General features: G+C 41.3%; 1 protein-coding gene across 2 annotated transcripts in view; it reads left to right on the top strand.

Annotated features, from left to right (window-relative positions):
• Positions 1 to 19,250, top strand: part of MAP4K5 (mitogen-activated protein kinase kinase kinase kinase 5) — a 200,165-nt gene that overhangs the window by 132,023 nt on the left and 48,892 nt on the right. For both annotated transcript variants that reach the window (XM_073608559.1, XM_073608558.1), the window contains exons 9-16: positions 1,864 to 1,995; positions 2,622 to 2,684; positions 6,039 to 6,120; positions 6,196 to 6,312; positions 7,389 to 7,467; positions 13,811 to 13,866; positions 16,875 to 16,939; positions 17,542 to 17,584. In XM_073608559.1, coding sequence (XP_073464660.1) covers positions 1,864 to 1,995; positions 2,622 to 2,684; positions 6,039 to 6,120; positions 6,196 to 6,312; positions 7,389 to 7,467; positions 13,811 to 13,866; positions 16,875 to 16,939; positions 17,542 to 17,584 — 637 coding nt within the window. The remainder of the gene's footprint in view (positions 1 to 1,863; positions 1,996 to 2,621; positions 2,685 to 6,038; positions 6,121 to 6,195; positions 6,313 to 7,388; positions 7,468 to 13,810; positions 13,867 to 16,874; positions 16,940 to 17,541; positions 17,585 to 19,250) is intronic.

Here is a 19,250-nt window from a genome sequence, read left to right as displayed (position 1 = left end):
TGACATACTGGAGGAGGGAGTGCCAGAGGATGGGAGAGGTTCTGGAAAAGTCCTGATGGTGAGCATGGGAGGAGATGACAATGGGGCTAGAGAGCAAGATGTCTTGAGAGGAGAGGAGGGTTCAATTTGGGTGATATCTAGAGTAGTGTAGTAGGAAGAAAAGGAGAAATGATTGGTTGCTACACGATTTGGCCAAAAGTTTTTGAACTTGGTGTAGTCTGTAAAATCCAAACCTTTATTGGGTACACACTGGTAACAAGCTAACGTGTTTCGACTGTGTGCACTGTGAGGAAGGCTGTCACAGCCGAAACACGTTAGATGGGTACCAGTGTGTTTCAGTATGTAGCCAAAAATTCAGATTTTACAGATTACATTTAGTTGCCGGCTTGAATTTACTACAGATCTGATTGTCAGAGTGCAAGTGCACCATAGCACCAGTCTTCTGCCACCAGAAGCTGAATTTGCAGTTGTGCTTGGATATTGTTTATCTGCAAACGTTCGTGGACACCTTACCAACCTAACTACGGTATATGAGCTTGTTGGACATCCCCTTACAAAACCATGGGCAATAAAGAGTATGCAAACCCTAACAATTAACTTCTCTTATTTGGTTCCTTTTAGGCTATTAAATATTCAGTTAAAAGTGTGTTGTATCTGTTTAATCATCTTAAAAAATACCTGTTAGTTTTGCTGGAAATCTTGTACGCTGGTAATGTCGTTTGCAAATTTGTATCAATTACATTGTTCTCTGAAGACCACATAACTATACTCCATCTATGTTATGAGGAATAGGAGAGGGGCGCAGGGTTCACTAGGTGACAAAGGAAGAAAAAGCTTAAAAAAAAAAAAAAAAAAAAAAAAAAAAGAACTAATGCTGCCATCACATCTAAGGACTGTTTTATCATTTGTATTTGATTTTTTTTTTTTGGTTGAAGATGTGCTTTAATATGGTGTTATCCCCCTTTTGTGACTGTAACAGATCCCACCTTTCTGGGAAGGTTTCCTAAAGATTTGGGAGTGTCTTTGGGAATTTGTATCTATTCAGCCAAAAGAGCATTTGGCTGGTCACGTACTGATGTTGGATGAGAAGACCTGGCTCATAGTCAACATTCCAATTCATCCCAAAGGTGGTCAGTAGAGAGGGGCCCGGACGTGTTCCGGATCCTAGTCCCAACCCACCTACCCGATCCCGCCAGTAAGCCAACACTGCACACCGCTAATCCCAGGCAGTGAGACATATCCCGATCCGCAGCTGCACAGATCAGAAAATGTCTCACTGCCTGTGATTAGCGGTGTGCGGTGTTGGCTTCCTGGCCGGATCAGGCAGGTGTGTTGGGACTAGGATCCCAAACTCGCCCGAGCCAATCTTTAGTGGCCAGTATGATTGAGATCAGGGCTCTTTGCAGATCACCGAGATCCTCCACACCACCTCAAACTATGTCTATATGGAGTTGGCTGTGTACACGGGGGCACAGATATGCTGGAACAGAAAAGGTTGGAACACATAGTTGTCTAAAATGTCTTTTGGATTCTAAAGTTTGTGAATGGAAATTGTATGGCTTTGTGCTTGATTTTATGCACCTGGTTTTGGAATGGGATAGCCAGTGAGCTCATCTAGGTGTGATGGTCAGATGTCCACAAACTTTTACCAATACAGTATATTGTAACAACAACTGTTCTTTTTTTAAACTGGAGGTCCAGTTTGCCTTATGAACAGTATCTGAGTGTGATAACCCAGAACTAGGTATATTGTCTCAATTATTTAGATTTTCCTTCTTCACCTGTCATTTTTCCAAAAAGAATAAAAAAATTTGACTTCAGCGTATAACAGTACATGTTTGACCCATGCTCTTTCTCTCACAGGATGGCCCCAGAAGTGGCTGCCGTGGAGAAGAACGGAGGCTACAACCAGCTCTGTGACATCTGGGCTGTCGGTATCACCGCAATAGAGCTGGCAGAGCTGCAGCCGCCATTGTTTGATCTGCATCCAATGAGGTCTGTTTTGATTATGGTGTTAGATGTGAGCTGAGTAAAACAGATCGTGTGACTGTTCTGTCTGCACTAAATGTAGTGCATTCGTTATTCTTTATGGCATTCTGTGTTTTTAAAATGAACCTGCAGCGAGCATTCGCATTTTGTTTGTCACTTATTGGCAGATAAGCCCAGATATGGATTTAAAGTAGTTGTGAACATAAAATTGATCTAAACACTTCCTAATACATATATGCCAGGCATCATAACTGCTGTTGCTTAAACCGGCCATAGACAGTTCAAATCTTGACCAGTTCAGCAGGGACCGGCCCAAATTCGCACCATGTACGGGGGACAGGCTGATGGATTAACTTGGGTACAACCAGCCTGTCGTATTTTACATGTGATTATTGCTAGCGGCTGTTATAGCCACTAGCAGTAATCGCTGTGTTTTCCCGGCGGGGTATGTTGCCTACCTGCCGCAGCCAAGACTATCTTACTTTTCCAAAATTGGTATGGATCCAGACAAAGGGATCCCGCCACTGTATTGCGCTAATCTTTATTTTTATTCTGTGACTGAATTTTGTAAAGTGCCACTTTCCTTTTTTAATTCCTGTGTTTTTGTTTTTTTGTTTTTTTGTTTTTTTTAGAGCTTTGTTTCTAATGTCAAAGAGCAACTTTCAGCCTCCCAAGCTAAAAGAGAAACTGAGATGGTAAGTTCAGTTGCGTGTTTTGCACTCAGTTTGGATAGAGAAGGGCTAAAATGTCTGGCTTTGTCAATATATACTGATTTTATTATTTTTCAATTTTCCCAGTTTCTTCTTTACTTATCCCATTTTTTTGTTGTCCAGTTATTGTTTAATCATTTTAACTAGAGATTCCAATCTGAGCAAAATTTTCCTTATAGACCATAATACCAAAGCAATTAAAATCTCTACATAACTACGGTATGTTTTCAAAGTTTTGTCAATCAATTCCGTATTTTGAGTCACTGAGCCACAAGTAGGCAGAATAAGAGTTTTGGTATTACTCAGATGTTACAAGCTGTATACTTAAAGTGGAGGGCCATCCAAAAAAAAAAAAAATTGCATCAAAAATCTTAAAAAAAAAAAAATGTAACTTACCTGAAACCCTTGTTGCTAGGCAGTCTTCCTAATCTGCCTCTTCCTATTCCGTGGCACTTCCTCCTCTTTGGCGAGTGGCCCCGTTGCCTTCTGCGAACTGTGTGTCCCCCAGAAAACCACGGGTCCATTCACAAAGCGCCACGTGACTCGCGCATGCGCAGTAGGAAATGAGCAGTGAAGCCACAAGGCTCCACTGCCTGTTTCCCTTCGTTAAGATGGAGGCGCCGGCGGCCGATCCGATGGACGGATCGGCCTCGGGGGGGCTGACATCGCAGGCTCGCTGGACAGGTAAGTGTCCTTATTAAAAGTCAGCAACTACAGTGTTTGTAGCTGCTGACTTTAAAAAAAAAAATAAATAAATATTGCGGCCGGATCCCTTATTTAAGAGATCTGTGGGATAGCAGCAGGAGAGGTGGAAAATCTATATTCCTTACAGGGGCCATTTATATTTGTACAGATATTTATTATAGCGACAGAGTTACTTTAAGGACCATTCTAACCTCCTGCATGAGAACTTGAGTTAAATTATGTGACACTTAGCTGCAAACGAAGCCTGCGTCATCCCCGCTGGATAGGGTTGCACCAATACCAGTAATCGGTATTGGTGCCGATACCGAGTATTTGCACACGTATCGGTACTCATGCAAATGCACCGATACCTGAAACCGATACTTTCAGGCTCGGTTCTTTGAGCTGTCAGGGAGTCTCCCCTGTGTTAAATGAGTCCGGTAATTGGAGCTGTCAAAAAAAAAAAAAAACAGCCGGCAATGTTTATTAACAACATGGCTCAGCCCTGAAACACTAAAATAAAAAGAAACATTGTTTATTTTTGTATATTTCTATTTCTTCATCTGCAGATCAAAGGGATGAACAAATGTTCCTCTGTTTACCCCTTAATAATTCTTAATTTACTCTAATCAGCCTTAATTAATTAATAACTCCCTATTCTCCTCCATGTAATTATTATTTTCCTGTTTTGTTTTTTTCTTTTGTTCACGTCTATTTTATAAACGATAAACAATTAAAACTTTTTTTTTTGTTTGCTTTGTTAGTGAATATTTTTACACATATATATTAACATATATATACACATTTTACATTGAAAAAGCGCTAAATTTAAAAAAAATCTATATTTCTTTTGTAAATAACTTTTCAATGCTTTGCACCATTGCTGACAGCTGAAGTTAAAACAAAACAGTTGCGGTAGTTATCGGTAATTGGTATCGGCGAGTACTAAAGAAAAAGTGTCGGTACTTGTACTCATTATAAAAAAAATGGTATCGGTGCTTCCCTACCTCTGGTGGCTGCATCATCTTCACTCGTCTTCCTTCCAGAGCCGCAGACTCTGGCTGTGACTGGTGGGAGCCGCCGGTCACGGCACACACTTCTGAAGAAACGCCATGGGCGGCGATGATGACCTCATCGGCGCAGTATACAGTAAATATCTCCTAAACGTGTGCTGTATACGGCGCAGGTTTAGGAGATATTTAGAGTACCTATAGGTAAACCTTATTCTGGGCTTACCTATACAAATAGGTACAAATTATACAAGAGGGTTTACTTCCTTTTTAACCTCTTGCCCTCCAAAAGATTTACTCTCTTTATGACCAGGCCATTTTTTGCGATACGGCACTTTGTTACTTTAACTGACTATTGCGCAGTCAAGCAACGCTGTACATAAATGAAGAGTGTGTCATTCCCCCCCCCCCCCCCACAAATAGAGCTTTATTTTGGTGGTATTTGATCACCACTGGGTTTTTTATTTTTTGTGCTATAAACAAAAAAATACTGACAGTTTTGAAAAAAAAAACAAAACAATATTTTTTACTTTTTGCTATAAAACATATCCAATAAAAAAATGTAAAAAATCAAATGTCTTCATTTTTTTTTAATACTAGTAATGGCAATCTGCGACTTATGGTGGACAATCTGACACTGACATTTTGCGGTGATCAGTGCTAAAAATGTACACTGTCACTGTACTAATGACACTAATGGCTGGGAAGGTGTTAAACATCCAGGGTAATCAAATGGTTAAATTTGTGCCTAGACAGTGTTTTTGTGTGCTGTGTGAGATGCAATCACTATGTGATGGGTTTTTTTTTTTTTTTCTTTGCAGGGACACAAAATCCATGACCCCGCTGTTAGAACAGAGTTCTGTCTTGTTTACATAGGCAGAGCTCTGTCCTGTGTCTCTGCTCGACGATCAGCTGGTGATGGCGGACATCCATTGGCCGGCACTGGCTGATCGGCTTCTGTTGTGACAAATCACAGCAGAAACAGCGTTCTGCCCCCTTTTGGGAAGTTTAGAATCGCATGTGTATATACATGATTCTGCACAGACCGGCCGGCCTGTAGCAGTAAATCCACTATAGGGTGGTCCTTAAAGTGGAGTTCCAGCCACAAACATTTTTTTTTTTTAAAGTCAGCATCTGCAAACCCTGTATCTGCTGACTTTTAATAAGGACACACACCTGTCCAGGGTGCCAGCGATGTCAAACACCCCCCCGAGGCTGAGCCGTCCATCGGATCGGGTGCAGGCACTGCCATTGTAACTAAGGGAAACTGGCAGTGGAGCCTCGCGGCTTCACTGCCGGTTTCCTACTGCGCATGCGTGAGTCGCACGGCACTTTGTGAATGGCCAGCTTGTCTTCTGGGACACACACAGGTCCCAGAAGACAGCGGAGGGGCTCGCCGCACATGACGTGACGTCCTGGGCCACGGCTCAGCTGGAACAGAAGTACACTTAATACTTCAAAAAAGGTACTAAAGAAAAAAAAAATTAAAAATATCCAAAAACGAGGGGTTGAGGGGTGGTCTTTAGTTTAAGACCACCTTTCAAATGTGGGTAGAACTTCGCTTTAAGTGGATTCCTTCTAAGTTTGTGAAAATATTTTTTCCTTTTGAACTATGCATATTCTTATCCGTATTCATTTTCTTTAGGACTCCAGTGTTTCATAACTTTATCAAAGTTGCTCTTACTAAGAACCCAAAGAAAAGACCAACTGCAGAGCGACTGCTGACAGTAAGTTCCCATCTGCTGCACCATGTATAGTTTGGTTCATCTTTTCCCTTCTAACCCTGATTTTCTCCTTCTCAGCATACACTTGTGGCACAAGGTGGTCTTTCCAGATTTCAGGCTTTGGAGCTCCTTGATAAGGTGAACAACCCAGATCATCACCACCATTATATTGAGCCTGATGAGGATGACCTAGAGGTGAGTGACTTATCCACTCTTCATGATGAGGACCATTAATCGGGTCTATGGTATACTTTGTCCATCACTGATCTAAGCTTTAGTGTTATGTTTAAATTGTTTAGTCCCATGCAGTGCATAGAAACAGGTTTACTTTATTGGTAGTCCTAGTAACTGCACACATTGTTATCATCTGTTCCTTTGCTCCCATTGTGCTCCATTCACCCACTGGGTGCAAAGAGCCCTGTGTAAGCTCTAGGCTTTGCCTGCTCCATGTGACTGTTCTAGTGGCCGATTAGCCAAGCCTCAAACGCTAGCACTATGTTGTGGGAGCAATGGGATAGAGTTGCATGCTCCTCCATACTTGGAAGAACCTAGTTGTTTTCTTTGCTCCAGGCTGCCAAACAGAGCAGAGGGAGACCAAAAGGTATCCTAAAGAATTTCCAGGTCCAATTACAAATCATACCATGTGTTGTCAAAGCACTATAAAGAGATAATGGTATGAGACTTTAGTTATGTGTCAAAGAAAATTGAACAGAGGGCAAAGGACCAGTCACCAGCATTGCCTGAGGTCTCCCTGAAGCCAATCCTTTCATTACAGGTGTATGCCTTTTTCTATACTTTTTCTATGTGTGTTGAGGTGGGCATCTTGGTAGAGGCAGGGCTTTTCATATGGGAGCCTCCAGCAAGGAGAACCGTGAGCAGTACATTAGTGACATCACCAAATCTCCCAAGGCTAGCAGTCAGAGGCAGCAGTGCTTTAGATCTCACACTGCTGATGAACAATAATGAGGCTGTAGTGTCTAGGCACCCTCACATATTAGGAAGTATACTCTTTTTCAGGGGGAATTCCAGACAAAAGGTACATTTTGAGGATAGTGCTTATTATGAGCTCACATAAAAAGTAAACGGGATAACTTTTCTGACTTCAGTACAGTGGATGTGATTCCTGGGTAGCGTGAGTAGTGCACAGGTTGCTTGTGCTTTTTCCCTGCAGCTAGAGTTTCAGGCCAGGAGCTTTTAAAATAGTTTTGGAATGGGGAATCCCTGCCTGGCTATGGGGAGGAGTAATCTTTTTCATTGTGGTTTTCCTGCAGCCAGTCTTGGCGGTGCGACACACCATCCGTTCTACAAACAAGGGAGTGAGAGCAGAGAGGACTGCATCAGAGCTTAACTGTAAGTTCCATGTCCATCTTTATTTTATCTTACTGTATGAGATTTTTACTATAGCGATGGGACTTACCTGGATTAAAGCCGAACATCTGGTGACAAATTATTCCATCTCTGTCAGAAATGAGTGTTAAGTTTTGGGCCTCATGCACTTAGGGTGTCTTTAGCCCCGACAGGAGAAAAGCTGCTTAAAAAAGTGGTAAAAGCTGCATATTGCATGCACGTTTAGCTGCATCAAGCATTTGAACATTAATCTATCCCACTGGGCCGAATATTAACTTATACTGGCCATTGTAATACATGAACGCCCAAATACGTCTAGACACGTCTAATGATTTTTCTGCTCTTCAGCTTCTCCCCCGAACGCACCTTTGTTGGATATTTTTTCAGCCTGTAAATTTTCCTCTTCTAATATGCCTGTGAATGAACACATAAGCTAAAGATGCTTTTACTGGCTAAAAGAATGAAAAAAAAAAAAAAAACGATAAAAGTGGCGTTTTATTATTATTATTATTTTTTTTTTAAGCCCAGTGTACATGAGGCCTTATAGATCAGATTAGGTGCAGGCAGTATAGCTCATGTCATGTTTGTTTGTTTGTTTGTTTGTTTTTTTTTTTTTTTTTATCTCCCATAATTTAGCTGATCAAATAAGCTGCTTCTTCTGCCACTGAGTCCTTCGGTGGTTTGTACTTCATCTGACAGGCAGCAGGACTAGTGAGAATGTTTTTTGGCTTTCAAAGTGCATCCAAGGCAGGAGGGTTGATGGGTTAGAATCCGTGGCAGTTTTTCTTATTGGTGTCAGAGTCTCTGTTAGGAAGATTCATCCTCTCCATTAATCCTGGTGACCATTGCAACACACAAGGCAAATCTTCCAATGGGAGAACATTTGCTGCAATGACCATTGCTGCTTCCAATTGTGTCTGCAGGATGAGAGATGATCGGGTTACTTTCAAATAGGACTCCTTTGGCCAAAAAAATAGCTGGCTCTGGTTTTAACCATTTCCTACTCTGTCCAAAAAAATACATTTACGTTGGCTTTAAATATACAGTAAAATTGGGAAATCCCCCCAGGGGTTTTTAAGCGGCAATTATGTATTCATCAAAAGAAATGAAGATATAATATATAATAAAATAATTTATTGTGCAAACCACAAATTGCAAGTCATTCATCGAAATTATTGTAAAAATACAAAACTCCGGTTACGGACATATCTCAGAATATTCCATCTGAGTTTAATACAATTCATTTAAAACACAGTCAAAAAAGTCAATGAATTAATAGACATCCACATGAAGTGAGAGTGTTTTGCAAGACGAGCAAACATTTTTTATAAATTTTGACTTGATATACAAGTAGCGTCGTGTCACAACTGAGTATTAGCCCTGGTTCACACTGACTACGGGAATGAAATTGTGCGAGTTCAGCTTTCATGTTTCTGGAACGAATTATGTTTGCAATCCAAGGTTTTACTGTACTTTTATTGGCTTCAGTTAGGGATTCAGGTGGGGTGGCTTTGAGACAAACTCAGAGCTGTACACCCAAAACTGACATTTTGTTAGGTGACCTTTGCTCTTGGTAATGGTAATTGGTCAATTGCTTCAATTGCTTGGCAGAGAACATTAGGATGAAGAGTAGGATGCAAATCTCAGTTTTGCATGTGTAATGTAGAACAGTCACCTTTCAATATGTCACTTAGGTGCCTGCGTTGCATTGTGGGATGCACTAGCAGGGGACGGGATAGACATGGAGCAAAGTGGAGTTTTTGATTTCTACATTTGGCTCTTTCACGGGCGTCTGGGGAACAATTATAATGAGAGTAACTGCTAGTTGCAGTGCTTTCCGTCATTTCCTAATGATAGGTTCTGTTGCTGAGCTGTTTGTTTTGTCTTCTGTTCTTGTTTCTCAGAGGTAATGGGAAATGCATCTGATCCTCTATGTCCTAATTACAAACGCTTAACAAAGATGCAGTGTTCAGACTTTATTTTAATACTTCCTTTGCAGCTTTTCTGCTGCCATTGTGTTGTGATGAATGCAGGACTGTGATATTTGAAGTCCTGTATTTCATGTATCCCCCCCCCCCCCCCCCCCCCAATGTCCTAAAAGAGGAACTAAACACACCAACAGCTGTCACTGGATGCGTCTTCTATACACAGTTCCTTTGTGTCCTATTGTCAGAAGTGTCCCAGTTCACCTTATGCACTTCCTCTACATCGCTGTATAAAAGCAAATCTGTTCAGTTTAAAGCAGAGCAAAAAATTAAGAGTCAGCAGCTACACATCCTGAAGCTGCTGACTTTTAATATTAGGACACTTACCTGTCCTGGAGTCGATCTCAGGTAAGTAATTCATAATGAGCTAGTATGCTATGCAGGGTCTTTGTCTTGCAGGGTGTATTTTTTTCAGAGGCTTTACTTCATCTTGAAGCCTTATGGCTTCACAGCCAGTTCCCGACTGTGCATGCGCTAAGTGAGCTGCGCTTTCTGAATGGCCCGGCGGCGGGAAAGGTGAAGGGGGCACGACACTTCCAAGTCAAAAACGGGTACTTGCTCACTCATGTGGCATCGGGGGGGAGGCTCACAAGTGGAGCTTCCACTTATGTATTGGAACTCGCTTTAAGGAACAGTTTAGGTATTTAAATGATCTACATGCTTCAATGTTGCCAAAAAAAAAAAAAGACAAGGAGAGAGGCGCCTCTGAGTGCAGACATTTTCTAAAGCTTTAATAAACAAACCGTTGTCAACTCACATTTAAGTTGAGAATACAGACATTATAGATCCAGACAAGGGTAGTCCTGGTGACGCTCCTGTGTCCCACTTCCTCGATTCTCCACGCTCTGACGCTGTCAGTATGAGGATCCACCGCTGTGGATGGAAGGCTGGCTGCAGTGGACGAGCTCAAAACAAGGCGTGAGGTGCAAAGGCACCGACGGCAGCAGGGGATGATGTCACTCGTAGTAGACGCGTTTCATGAGCATGCGCACTGCAGTGTTCTGGCAAGCCGCGCTCCTTTTTCAACAGACATTAGTGAAAGGACCATACAACGCCATTATTAAGGGGATGAATGAGGAAGGGGAGGGGGACCCCCTATAATGCCTGTATTCTCAACTTAAATGTGAGTTGACAACGGTTTGTTTATTAAAGCTTTAGAAAACTTCTGCACTCAGAGGTGCCTCTCTCCTTGTCTTTTTTTCAGCACCTTGGAACTTGGTTTCTGTTCCCATATGACGGCAGCCCTGAGTGTTCTGAAATTTTATTCCCTACATATCATTAATTCCCACACAGACTGTAATTGACTGTGTATTTTATTACAGAATTTGGTTATTATTGGGTAATTTATGGTTCCAAGTTTTTGCGCCTTCACTTGTTTTTTTTCAATGTTGCCAAGGCTGGACAAATCGGGTTACAGGGTTCGCTGTATTTTTTTCCTTTTCCAATTTATCACCCTTTATTTTTGTAAAGCAACTCATCGCATTACTTTTGTTTTCTTATCTAAGAGTACCTGTGCAAAGAGGTTGCTGTGAGGTCTTGAACCTTCTCTTATGTGCAACACTGTAATAATTCCTCAGCCAGAAAAAAAATTGTTCTAACCTATCAGAAAAGGAATTATAATGTAATTGTATGTAGAAAATCCACTTTATCCTTGGGTCTTGTTCACACGAGAGTACTACAGCATACGCTCGTGCGAGGGCCATGTTTACCTGCACAGGTGTTTCATGCATTCCAGTGCTGGCAGTCCCATTCATGTCAATATGGAGACAGTTGCTGCACAGACACAGCTGCTGCTCCCAATTTGACATCCGTGTGGGTTCAGGTGCACGGCCCCAAACACAAACTGGCGGGTGTGTGTTCAGGACCGTGGACCTGAAAGGATGTCAAATTGGCAGCAGCGGTTGCGTTTGTGCAGCTGCGTCACAATGGATACGGGACTGTCTGTACTGGCATCATAGGTGTGCGCAGCCTATTGCATTAGGGTGTGCCCCCCAAGGCTCAAACACACGTGCCTTTCTCTGCAGCCTCAACTGCATTGGACAGTGAATGAATAAGAAGTGCTCTTTGCTGAGTGGATTCCTATTCATTCACAAACTGAAGCATGGTAAAAACTTAGCAAAACATTTTACTATGCTTCAACTATGAATGAACACAGTGACTGGGTGTGTCCACTATATTTATTTAGAAAAGGAAGCGGCCGGTAAATGGCATATTGACTAACCCCTTCCCCTCTTTCCTTCCTGAAATATCTCCCTGCAGCGGGGGGGGGGGTGATGGGTGGAGAGGAGCGATGCCAGCAGCACTGCAGGGGCGCAGCAGAGCGGTAAGCCCAGGCAGTAAGAGAAATCGGCACCGCACAGTGTGATTACAGTGTGCTCAGGTACACCTAGCACACCCCCTGTGCACGCCTATGACTGGGATGCACAGAACACCTGTGCATCCCTGTGTGGGAAAATGCAGTCCTCGCACGGGCGTATGATGTTTACAGCTGTGTGAACAAGACCTAAAATATGGGCTTCCACTCTGATAGTGATAGCTAGAGAGCTTTAACAGGAGAGAATGGCAATGAAGAGCTGCCAGCAGCCTACAACAGGTACTGTTAGATGGCATAGCAGGAGGAGTGGTGTATTGTTTTACTTTTATTTCCCTGGGAAAAACAGAAAACCTCCCTTGCAGTGGTGCTGCAGCCACACTGCAAGGGTTAAATGCTTATTTATGTCTAGGTTACTGGAAAAAAGCTGTTTTACATACCTGAACCCAGCTCTCTGGCAGCCAGTGCTCTTCTCTTCCCCCTGTCCTTCAGCGTCCTCACATATAATGTAGATCTATGAGCCCTGTGTTGTACTTGATGACATCAGTCATCAGCATAGGGGAGAAGAGGCTGCGTGTGCCGTTCTTATAGCCTAGATGGAGCCTGTGGGAGATGGGTTAAGAAAAAGCACTTTTAAAGTGCTTTTTTTGGTATCCAAAACATAAATAACCATTTAACCCTAGCAGAGCGGAGACAGCCCCACTGCAAGGGAGATGTTTTTTTTTAGTTTCTCCGGAGTTCAGCTTTAAAGGTTGTCCAAGTCCAAAACCAGAAATGTATCATATATTGCAGTTTACCATTCCTTAGAAATGGTGGCTGCACTTTTCTTTTTTCATCTGATGATTCTACCAGTGACACCACTACTGTCCTATGGTGCCAGCGCTCACCTACCCTTGTCAAGAGAAACAGGATAGGACTGCGGAACACCACCTTCCTTCTCTTTCCCTAGACACACTAACCTAGAGGGAAATGGTTCTCTAGTCTTTAGAGAACATAGGACTACAGAACACCGCCTCCCTTCTATTGTCCCTAGACACTAACATAGAGGGATATGGTTCTCTAGTCTAAAGAGAACATAGGACTACAGAACACCGCCTCCCTTCTGTTGTGTAGAGATGCACCAAGCTTTCAGCGGGCAAAAAGTGTTTTTTTTTTTTCAACATTTTGCCAAATAGAGAAAAAGGTGCCGATATTGGTGCTGAAAATGCACATGATTTTCCAGCTATTTTGCCACCATTTTACTGTGCTTATATAGTTTATTTCATGTGACTCCAAAACCGCATCAAAAATGTAACACAGGTATGTTATTGATGGGTTCTTGCTGCATTTTCAATGCTTTTCAACGGGGAGGAGTGTTTTTGGTGCGGTTTATTTAACTGACCAAAAATGCAGAAAGCAAGATTTCTAACACAACGGAGGCGCAGCAGACCAGTGTGAAGACATACATAGAATTTAAAGGGAAACATTTTCTTGTGCTAAAGGTGATGATAATGGGCAACAATAAATTCATATTCATTTAAATTCATGATATTAATTAAAAAGTTGAATATAATACAAATATATATAATCATTTTTTTTTTTCTTCTAAACTGTCATTTTCGGTTTCAGCCAAGTGCATGCTGAATTTTCAGTTTCGGCACCAAAATTTCCATTCAGCGCACCTCTAATATTGTCCTTATCACACTAAAGTAGAGGGATATGGTTCTCTTGTCCTCAGAGAACAATATAATAACAGCACAGGCAGAGAGAACAAAAAATTATCTGACTGCAAGATTTCTGGCAGGATCAACAGGCATTTCTTTTTGCAACATATTATGCAAATATAACAAGGCTTCCAATAGGTGAAATATTTAACTGACTAAAAAGGACCAAATAGGCGAAGTTCTTGTTAGATTTGTATACACTTTAAGATCAGCACCTGTTTTTAAATGTCGCCCTGTACTCGTCAGTTACATATTAATACCCCAGTGACCATTTTGAGACATAATAACATACCGATAGTTCTTCTGTCTAATTCACGCTGTTTTTTTTTTTTTGTTTGTTTTTTCAGTTGACAAACTGCAGTTTGAACCACCACTCAGGAAAGAGACCGAAGCCAATGAAATTGTGAGTTGATTGTTCTACAAATAGGGACTATTTTAGCATATACCCTCATTTGTGAGAGAGCTGGTTCTTACTATCTAGACAATGCCAATCCATGTGAGCGATTTAAAGCGGAACTAAAGGCATTTTTGCAAGCAGGTAGGCTATTTATTGCAGAAGAGACATGCAGTGTCTTTCCTGCAATGTGAAATGCATACCTACCTGCTTTCAGTCTTCTGTGGCATGTAAATAGAGTTGCACATGCACAGCTTAGCTTACATTGCCAGCACAGTCCCTGTTTGCCGGAGTGACTGACTCTTGCGCATGCGCAGGAGTTGTCATCCTCCATCAGCCAGTGATGCCCAAAGACCACCACTCACTACAGTGCTCTGAGGAAGAGGGGACGTTCCCCTTGAAACGCGTCAGCCAGCAGTGATTTTTGTGGGCTCTTTCGGAACCTCTGGTGGGCTCTGCTGCTCCTTCACCACATGCTGTGATTTGAAGAATGTTTTTATACCCTTGTGATCTTCTACTACTGTTTGTAAGTAGTTCCTTTTTATCATTATTACAATAAATTTTACCTAAAAGATAATGCACATGGCTGGGGCGCCCTGTCTCTCTTGTTTCTAGAAGTGCTAACCACTTTGCCCCTGTGCTATAAATAAAAGCAATAAATTGGAGGAAAATGACAAAGAAAAGAATACTTTTTTAGATGCATAGAGAATGTACTTTCCATGGCCCTTGACGTAAGACACTTTAGGGTCAATTCACTAAGTTTTACCACATGCGGTAAGGGTATCGTGTTAATCATTTGCATAAATTATCGCATGCAGTAAATTCCAATTCATTAAAAAATAATGATTTTGTGGTAAACAATTAAACTTTTTTTTTTTTAACCAACCCTTTTGGTGGCAGTAACCAGTGCTGTACCGGAAAGAGAGGCCTATTCCAACCTTCAAAGGGGCATTCCACCCACCGAGCACCTAGTTTCACCTACAGAAGACCCACAGAAAGGGGCCTAATTCAACCCACAGGAAGGGATATTGGTCCACCCACAGAAAGGGGTCCAGTACTACCCTCAGAGAGGGGTCTAATTCCACCCACAGAGGACCTACATAAAGTTGAAAATATTCGACCAACAGTGGACACACAAAAATGTGGCATTATACACCCCGAGTACACAAGTGTTTTTTTTGTTTTTTGTTTTTTATTAAATCAAAAGGGCGTGACATGTAGTGCAAATTGTATGCAAACATTGGCTGAAATTTAACATCAAGAACTTTAAAAAAAAAAGTTCTTTTTTTACAGTAAACATTTACAAAAGTGCAACAGTGGAGTATGTCAGCCATAACAATTACTCCAGCTAGAAGTGACCTTACAGTGGCCACTGTAATACTTTTGGTTATAGAACCATTGCAAACTTTTAAAAGGAACATGAAAAGTAAGTAAAAATGTTTAAAAAAAAAAATAGGAAAAAATAGTCAAGTTTTCTTTAGTTTCCACAATATAAACAGAATTGGGCCAAAAACATAAAACAATCTAGTAGAGCACTTTCAACAGCTCTATTAGGCCATACAGTTACAAAAAAACAAACACATTTTTTTGAACGTATGGCAGGATGGATTAGTAAAGGATCGCAACACAGCTTAACAGCTATTTTCTGGCAACAGAGTTCCACATGGAAAAGACAACAGCTTGGATCACCAAGCATCAGCAGACATTTGAGGTGGTTCAAATTTCAATGCCTCCAAATACAGATTACTGTAAAAAATTGTTGCAAAAGAAAAATAAAAACGTATTAAAACGTAAAATGTTATAAGGAAATTACCTTAAACAACACACAGGGGCGATCTGTCAGGCGACATAGCCGCCTGACAAGTTGGGCTCCATGCAGTGCAATGGAACCGTTCTAATAGGAGCGACTCAAGTCACTCCGACTTAGAAAAAGGTTCCTGCACTACTTTGGGGCGGTAGTTGCTGGACAATCGAAAAAATACTGCATTCGTTATTTACCGATAAATTCTTAGTGAATTGAACTTTCACAACTGATTTACCGCATGCGTTATTTTACTGCATTTTATTTGCCGTTCTTTAACTCTTAATGAATTGACCCCCTTTACCTTAACCAATCAAACACTTACCATACCCCTCCTTAAAAAGTAGAGAAAAAAATTTGGGGTGATGTTCTATCTAATAGCAAGATTACAGGAACAAAAAGAACGTTCATGTTTTTAAAATGTTTGCTGTATCCCTTGTCACTTTCAGTGATTCTGCAGGTATGAACATAGAATTTCAATTTGTAAGTTTACACCAGCTTGTCTGTGTGTTTTAGTGCCTCTTATAGATAAATGGCACCCAACACACCTTGGCACACCATGACAACAAAGTGCAAAAAGTTGCCGCATGCACTAAACTTTCCTGCGTTATTGAGGTGCATTAGAGCCCATTTAATTTGTATGGGATCCCTAGCATGGGCATGTAAATGGGCCATAAAGGATTACTTTTGCTGCTTCAATATTATATTGTAAGTCCTCTATTTACCATCAACACATTACACCCCAATAGTGTGTTAGTGCCATCTGCTGGGAAACTGTAGATATGATAAAAATTAGATATTTAATTTCTTTCTCCTAAATGCATTTTCTTTCTTATTGTTTACGCTTTTCTCTCACATGCTTCATTTCTTGTTACAAGAACATTTGGGCTAATTTTCTAACAAATGGAACTGTCAAAAAGTACTGGTGTTGCCATGCAGTATGTGGCTGATGACATTCATTTTGGAACTTACACTAGAAACATGATTGCTATGCTTTGGTATGTCTTAGCATTGCTGTAATACTCCTATGTTTTCCTTCTTTATGGACCCAAGCATTGCGTGTAAACCTTGTATGTCATACACGTGTTAGTATTTTTATTGCTATTTACTGAACATCTGAATTAAATATGCTAAGACTTTATTTTTACATTTTTGAGATTTTTTTTTTTTTAAATGTAAGGCTTAAAATTGTCTTTTTCTCTCTCTACCCTTTTAGGGAGGAAGTCAGGATAACGATTTTTCGCATAGCTGGAATCCTTTTGCCAATGGTGCAAACAGCGAGTAAGAAAGTTACTGACTTTATAGGAGTAATCAAACACAGGGTTAAGCCTTTTCCAGATGCTTAATAAAGGGATCTGCAGATTATTTCATTGGTTAGAAAGTTGGAGGAAGATTCTGTGAACTATCTGAGGTATCTGGAAATGGTTGTAATCCTAAGTGCTGGTTCACACCGATGTGCTGCGGTAAACCGTCTGCGATTCGGACAGGAATCGCACCGTATTCCTGTTCAAATCACAAACGATTCTTTGCAGTGCAAATTCATTTTGTATGGCTCAAATCGCACCACACCCGCACTGGAATCAGATCAAATCGGTGCTTCACATGAGTGTATGTGGCGCATCCTGCACCGCGTCATTGTGAACCAAGACTAAAAGTTGTTTTATTCTACATTGCTTGTATGTAATATTTGGCAATTTTATAAAAATTAGCACATAATCATATTTGAACAATCACAGTAGTTTCCAACACTAGCGGTGGTTAAACACCCTAAAAGGTGAAAAATGCCTTCGCTCTTGCAAGTCAAATGGAATATTCTGTGTGGATTTGTTTCTTTAGGCCAGTGGTTTATATTTTTATCTTATTGTTATGGTGTTCTATTTCAGTTCCACCATGAAAAGAGCTGTTCCGCCACCACTTCCTCCTAAGGTAATATATTATTTATTTTTTGTATGTAGTTCTGGTTGATTTAAGCTCCATTCATACCTGATCACAGGCGGAATCGTCACGATTCCAAAATGCGGGACACATATGCGATGTCATTACTTCTTAATGGTACCTCAATCGCGCCGCGATTGTCGCACCGTAACTCCCATCGCAACGCATGACGCTTGTTGCTCAAAAAGGAACATGAGCTTCTTTTGGGTGCTAGCATCATGCGTTATGATTGGGGTGCCATTAGAAAACATGACATCACAAACGTGTCCTGCGTTTTGCAGCAGTTTGGACCTCGGGTGGAATCCTGACGATTCCGCCTGCGATCAGGTGTGATTGGAGCCTTACACTTTACAAAATTAATGGGTTTCCCACCCGCGGAGCTACTGTATTCTGACAGCAGGGCGAGTTCCCAGTCCTCAGAATATACTCAACAGCACTGCAGGCTATAGCTGGCGGCACAGATTGAGAGAACATTTTCCAACAGGCTGGTTGTACAGAACTTGATTGAGAACTACTTTTCTACAACCAGCCTGTCCATAGATGGATCGAAATTTGTTCAGTCCCTGATGATCTGGTTGAATTTCGATCCATTGATGGCTGGCTTTACTGGTCTTTTCCTTCCCCAGCCTCTGCCTGGCCGGTTAAAAGAAGAAGCAACAGACTGATAAGCTCATCTCTTTGTCACTCTCTCCTGTCACAAGAAGAGTAAATCATCATTCTTTCACTCTGCTCTCTCTTCTTATCCTTGTTTGCACATGAGCTCTGCAGCATACATGATTGGCTCATTGCGCTGCTTCTCCCTCTCTTGTCTGAGCTTTGCTGTACAGGAACTGCAAGAGGATGAAGTCAAATTGAGTTACTTAGACTGCTTGCTTTCACAAAACCTACATGTAATCGTATGATATTTACAGAGCGGCATTAAAGTGGACGTAAAGTCCACTTTTTAACTTGTACCTACAACTAAGCCTATAATAAGGCTTACCCGTAGGTACAGTGAATAGCTCCTAAATGTGCACTGGAGTTATCTAGACGGGGTACAGCCAGTGACGGCAACGGCAAATGCGCTCTATAAGAACGGCATATCCGTGCCATACCTTCAGAGCTCGGGGCCGATGTCATTGCGGTGTCGGCCATTCATACAGCTGGAGCCCGCAGTCCCAGAAGGAAAATCAGGTGAAGATGAAAGCGCCAGGGAAACGTGACAGTGCTGCGCTGGAGGACTTCATGTGCAGGTACATCTGTCATAATGTGCTAGTATGCTGTGCATACTAGCACATTATGGCAAACCTCTGCATGGGGCTCAATTTTTTATTTTCTTTGGGGAGGTTAACCACCGCTTTAACCACTTCAGCTCCAGTAGGTTTTACCCCCTTAATGACCAGGACGTTTTTTGCAATACGGCACTGTGTTACTTTAACTGACAATTGTGCGGTCATGTACGACGCTGTACCCAAATAAAATGTATTTCCTTTTTTTTCCCCACAAATAGAGCTTTCTGTTGGTGGTATTTGATCCCTTCTGCGTTTTTTTTTTTTTGTTTTTTGCGATCGAAACAAAAAAAAGACTGAAAATTAAAAAAAATTATATATATAATAAATTATATATAATAAAAAAATGTAAAAAATCTAAATTTCTTCATCAATTTTGGGCAATATGT

The sequence above is a fragment of the Aquarana catesbeiana genome, linkage group LG13 (assembly GCF_042186555.1).
Source record: "Aquarana catesbeiana isolate 2022-GZ linkage group LG13, ASM4218655v1, whole genome shotgun sequence".
Taxonomy (NCBI): domain Eukaryota; kingdom Metazoa; phylum Chordata; class Amphibia; order Anura; family Ranidae; genus Aquarana; species Aquarana catesbeiana.
This window is presented reverse-complemented; position numbering and strand designations above follow the sequence as displayed.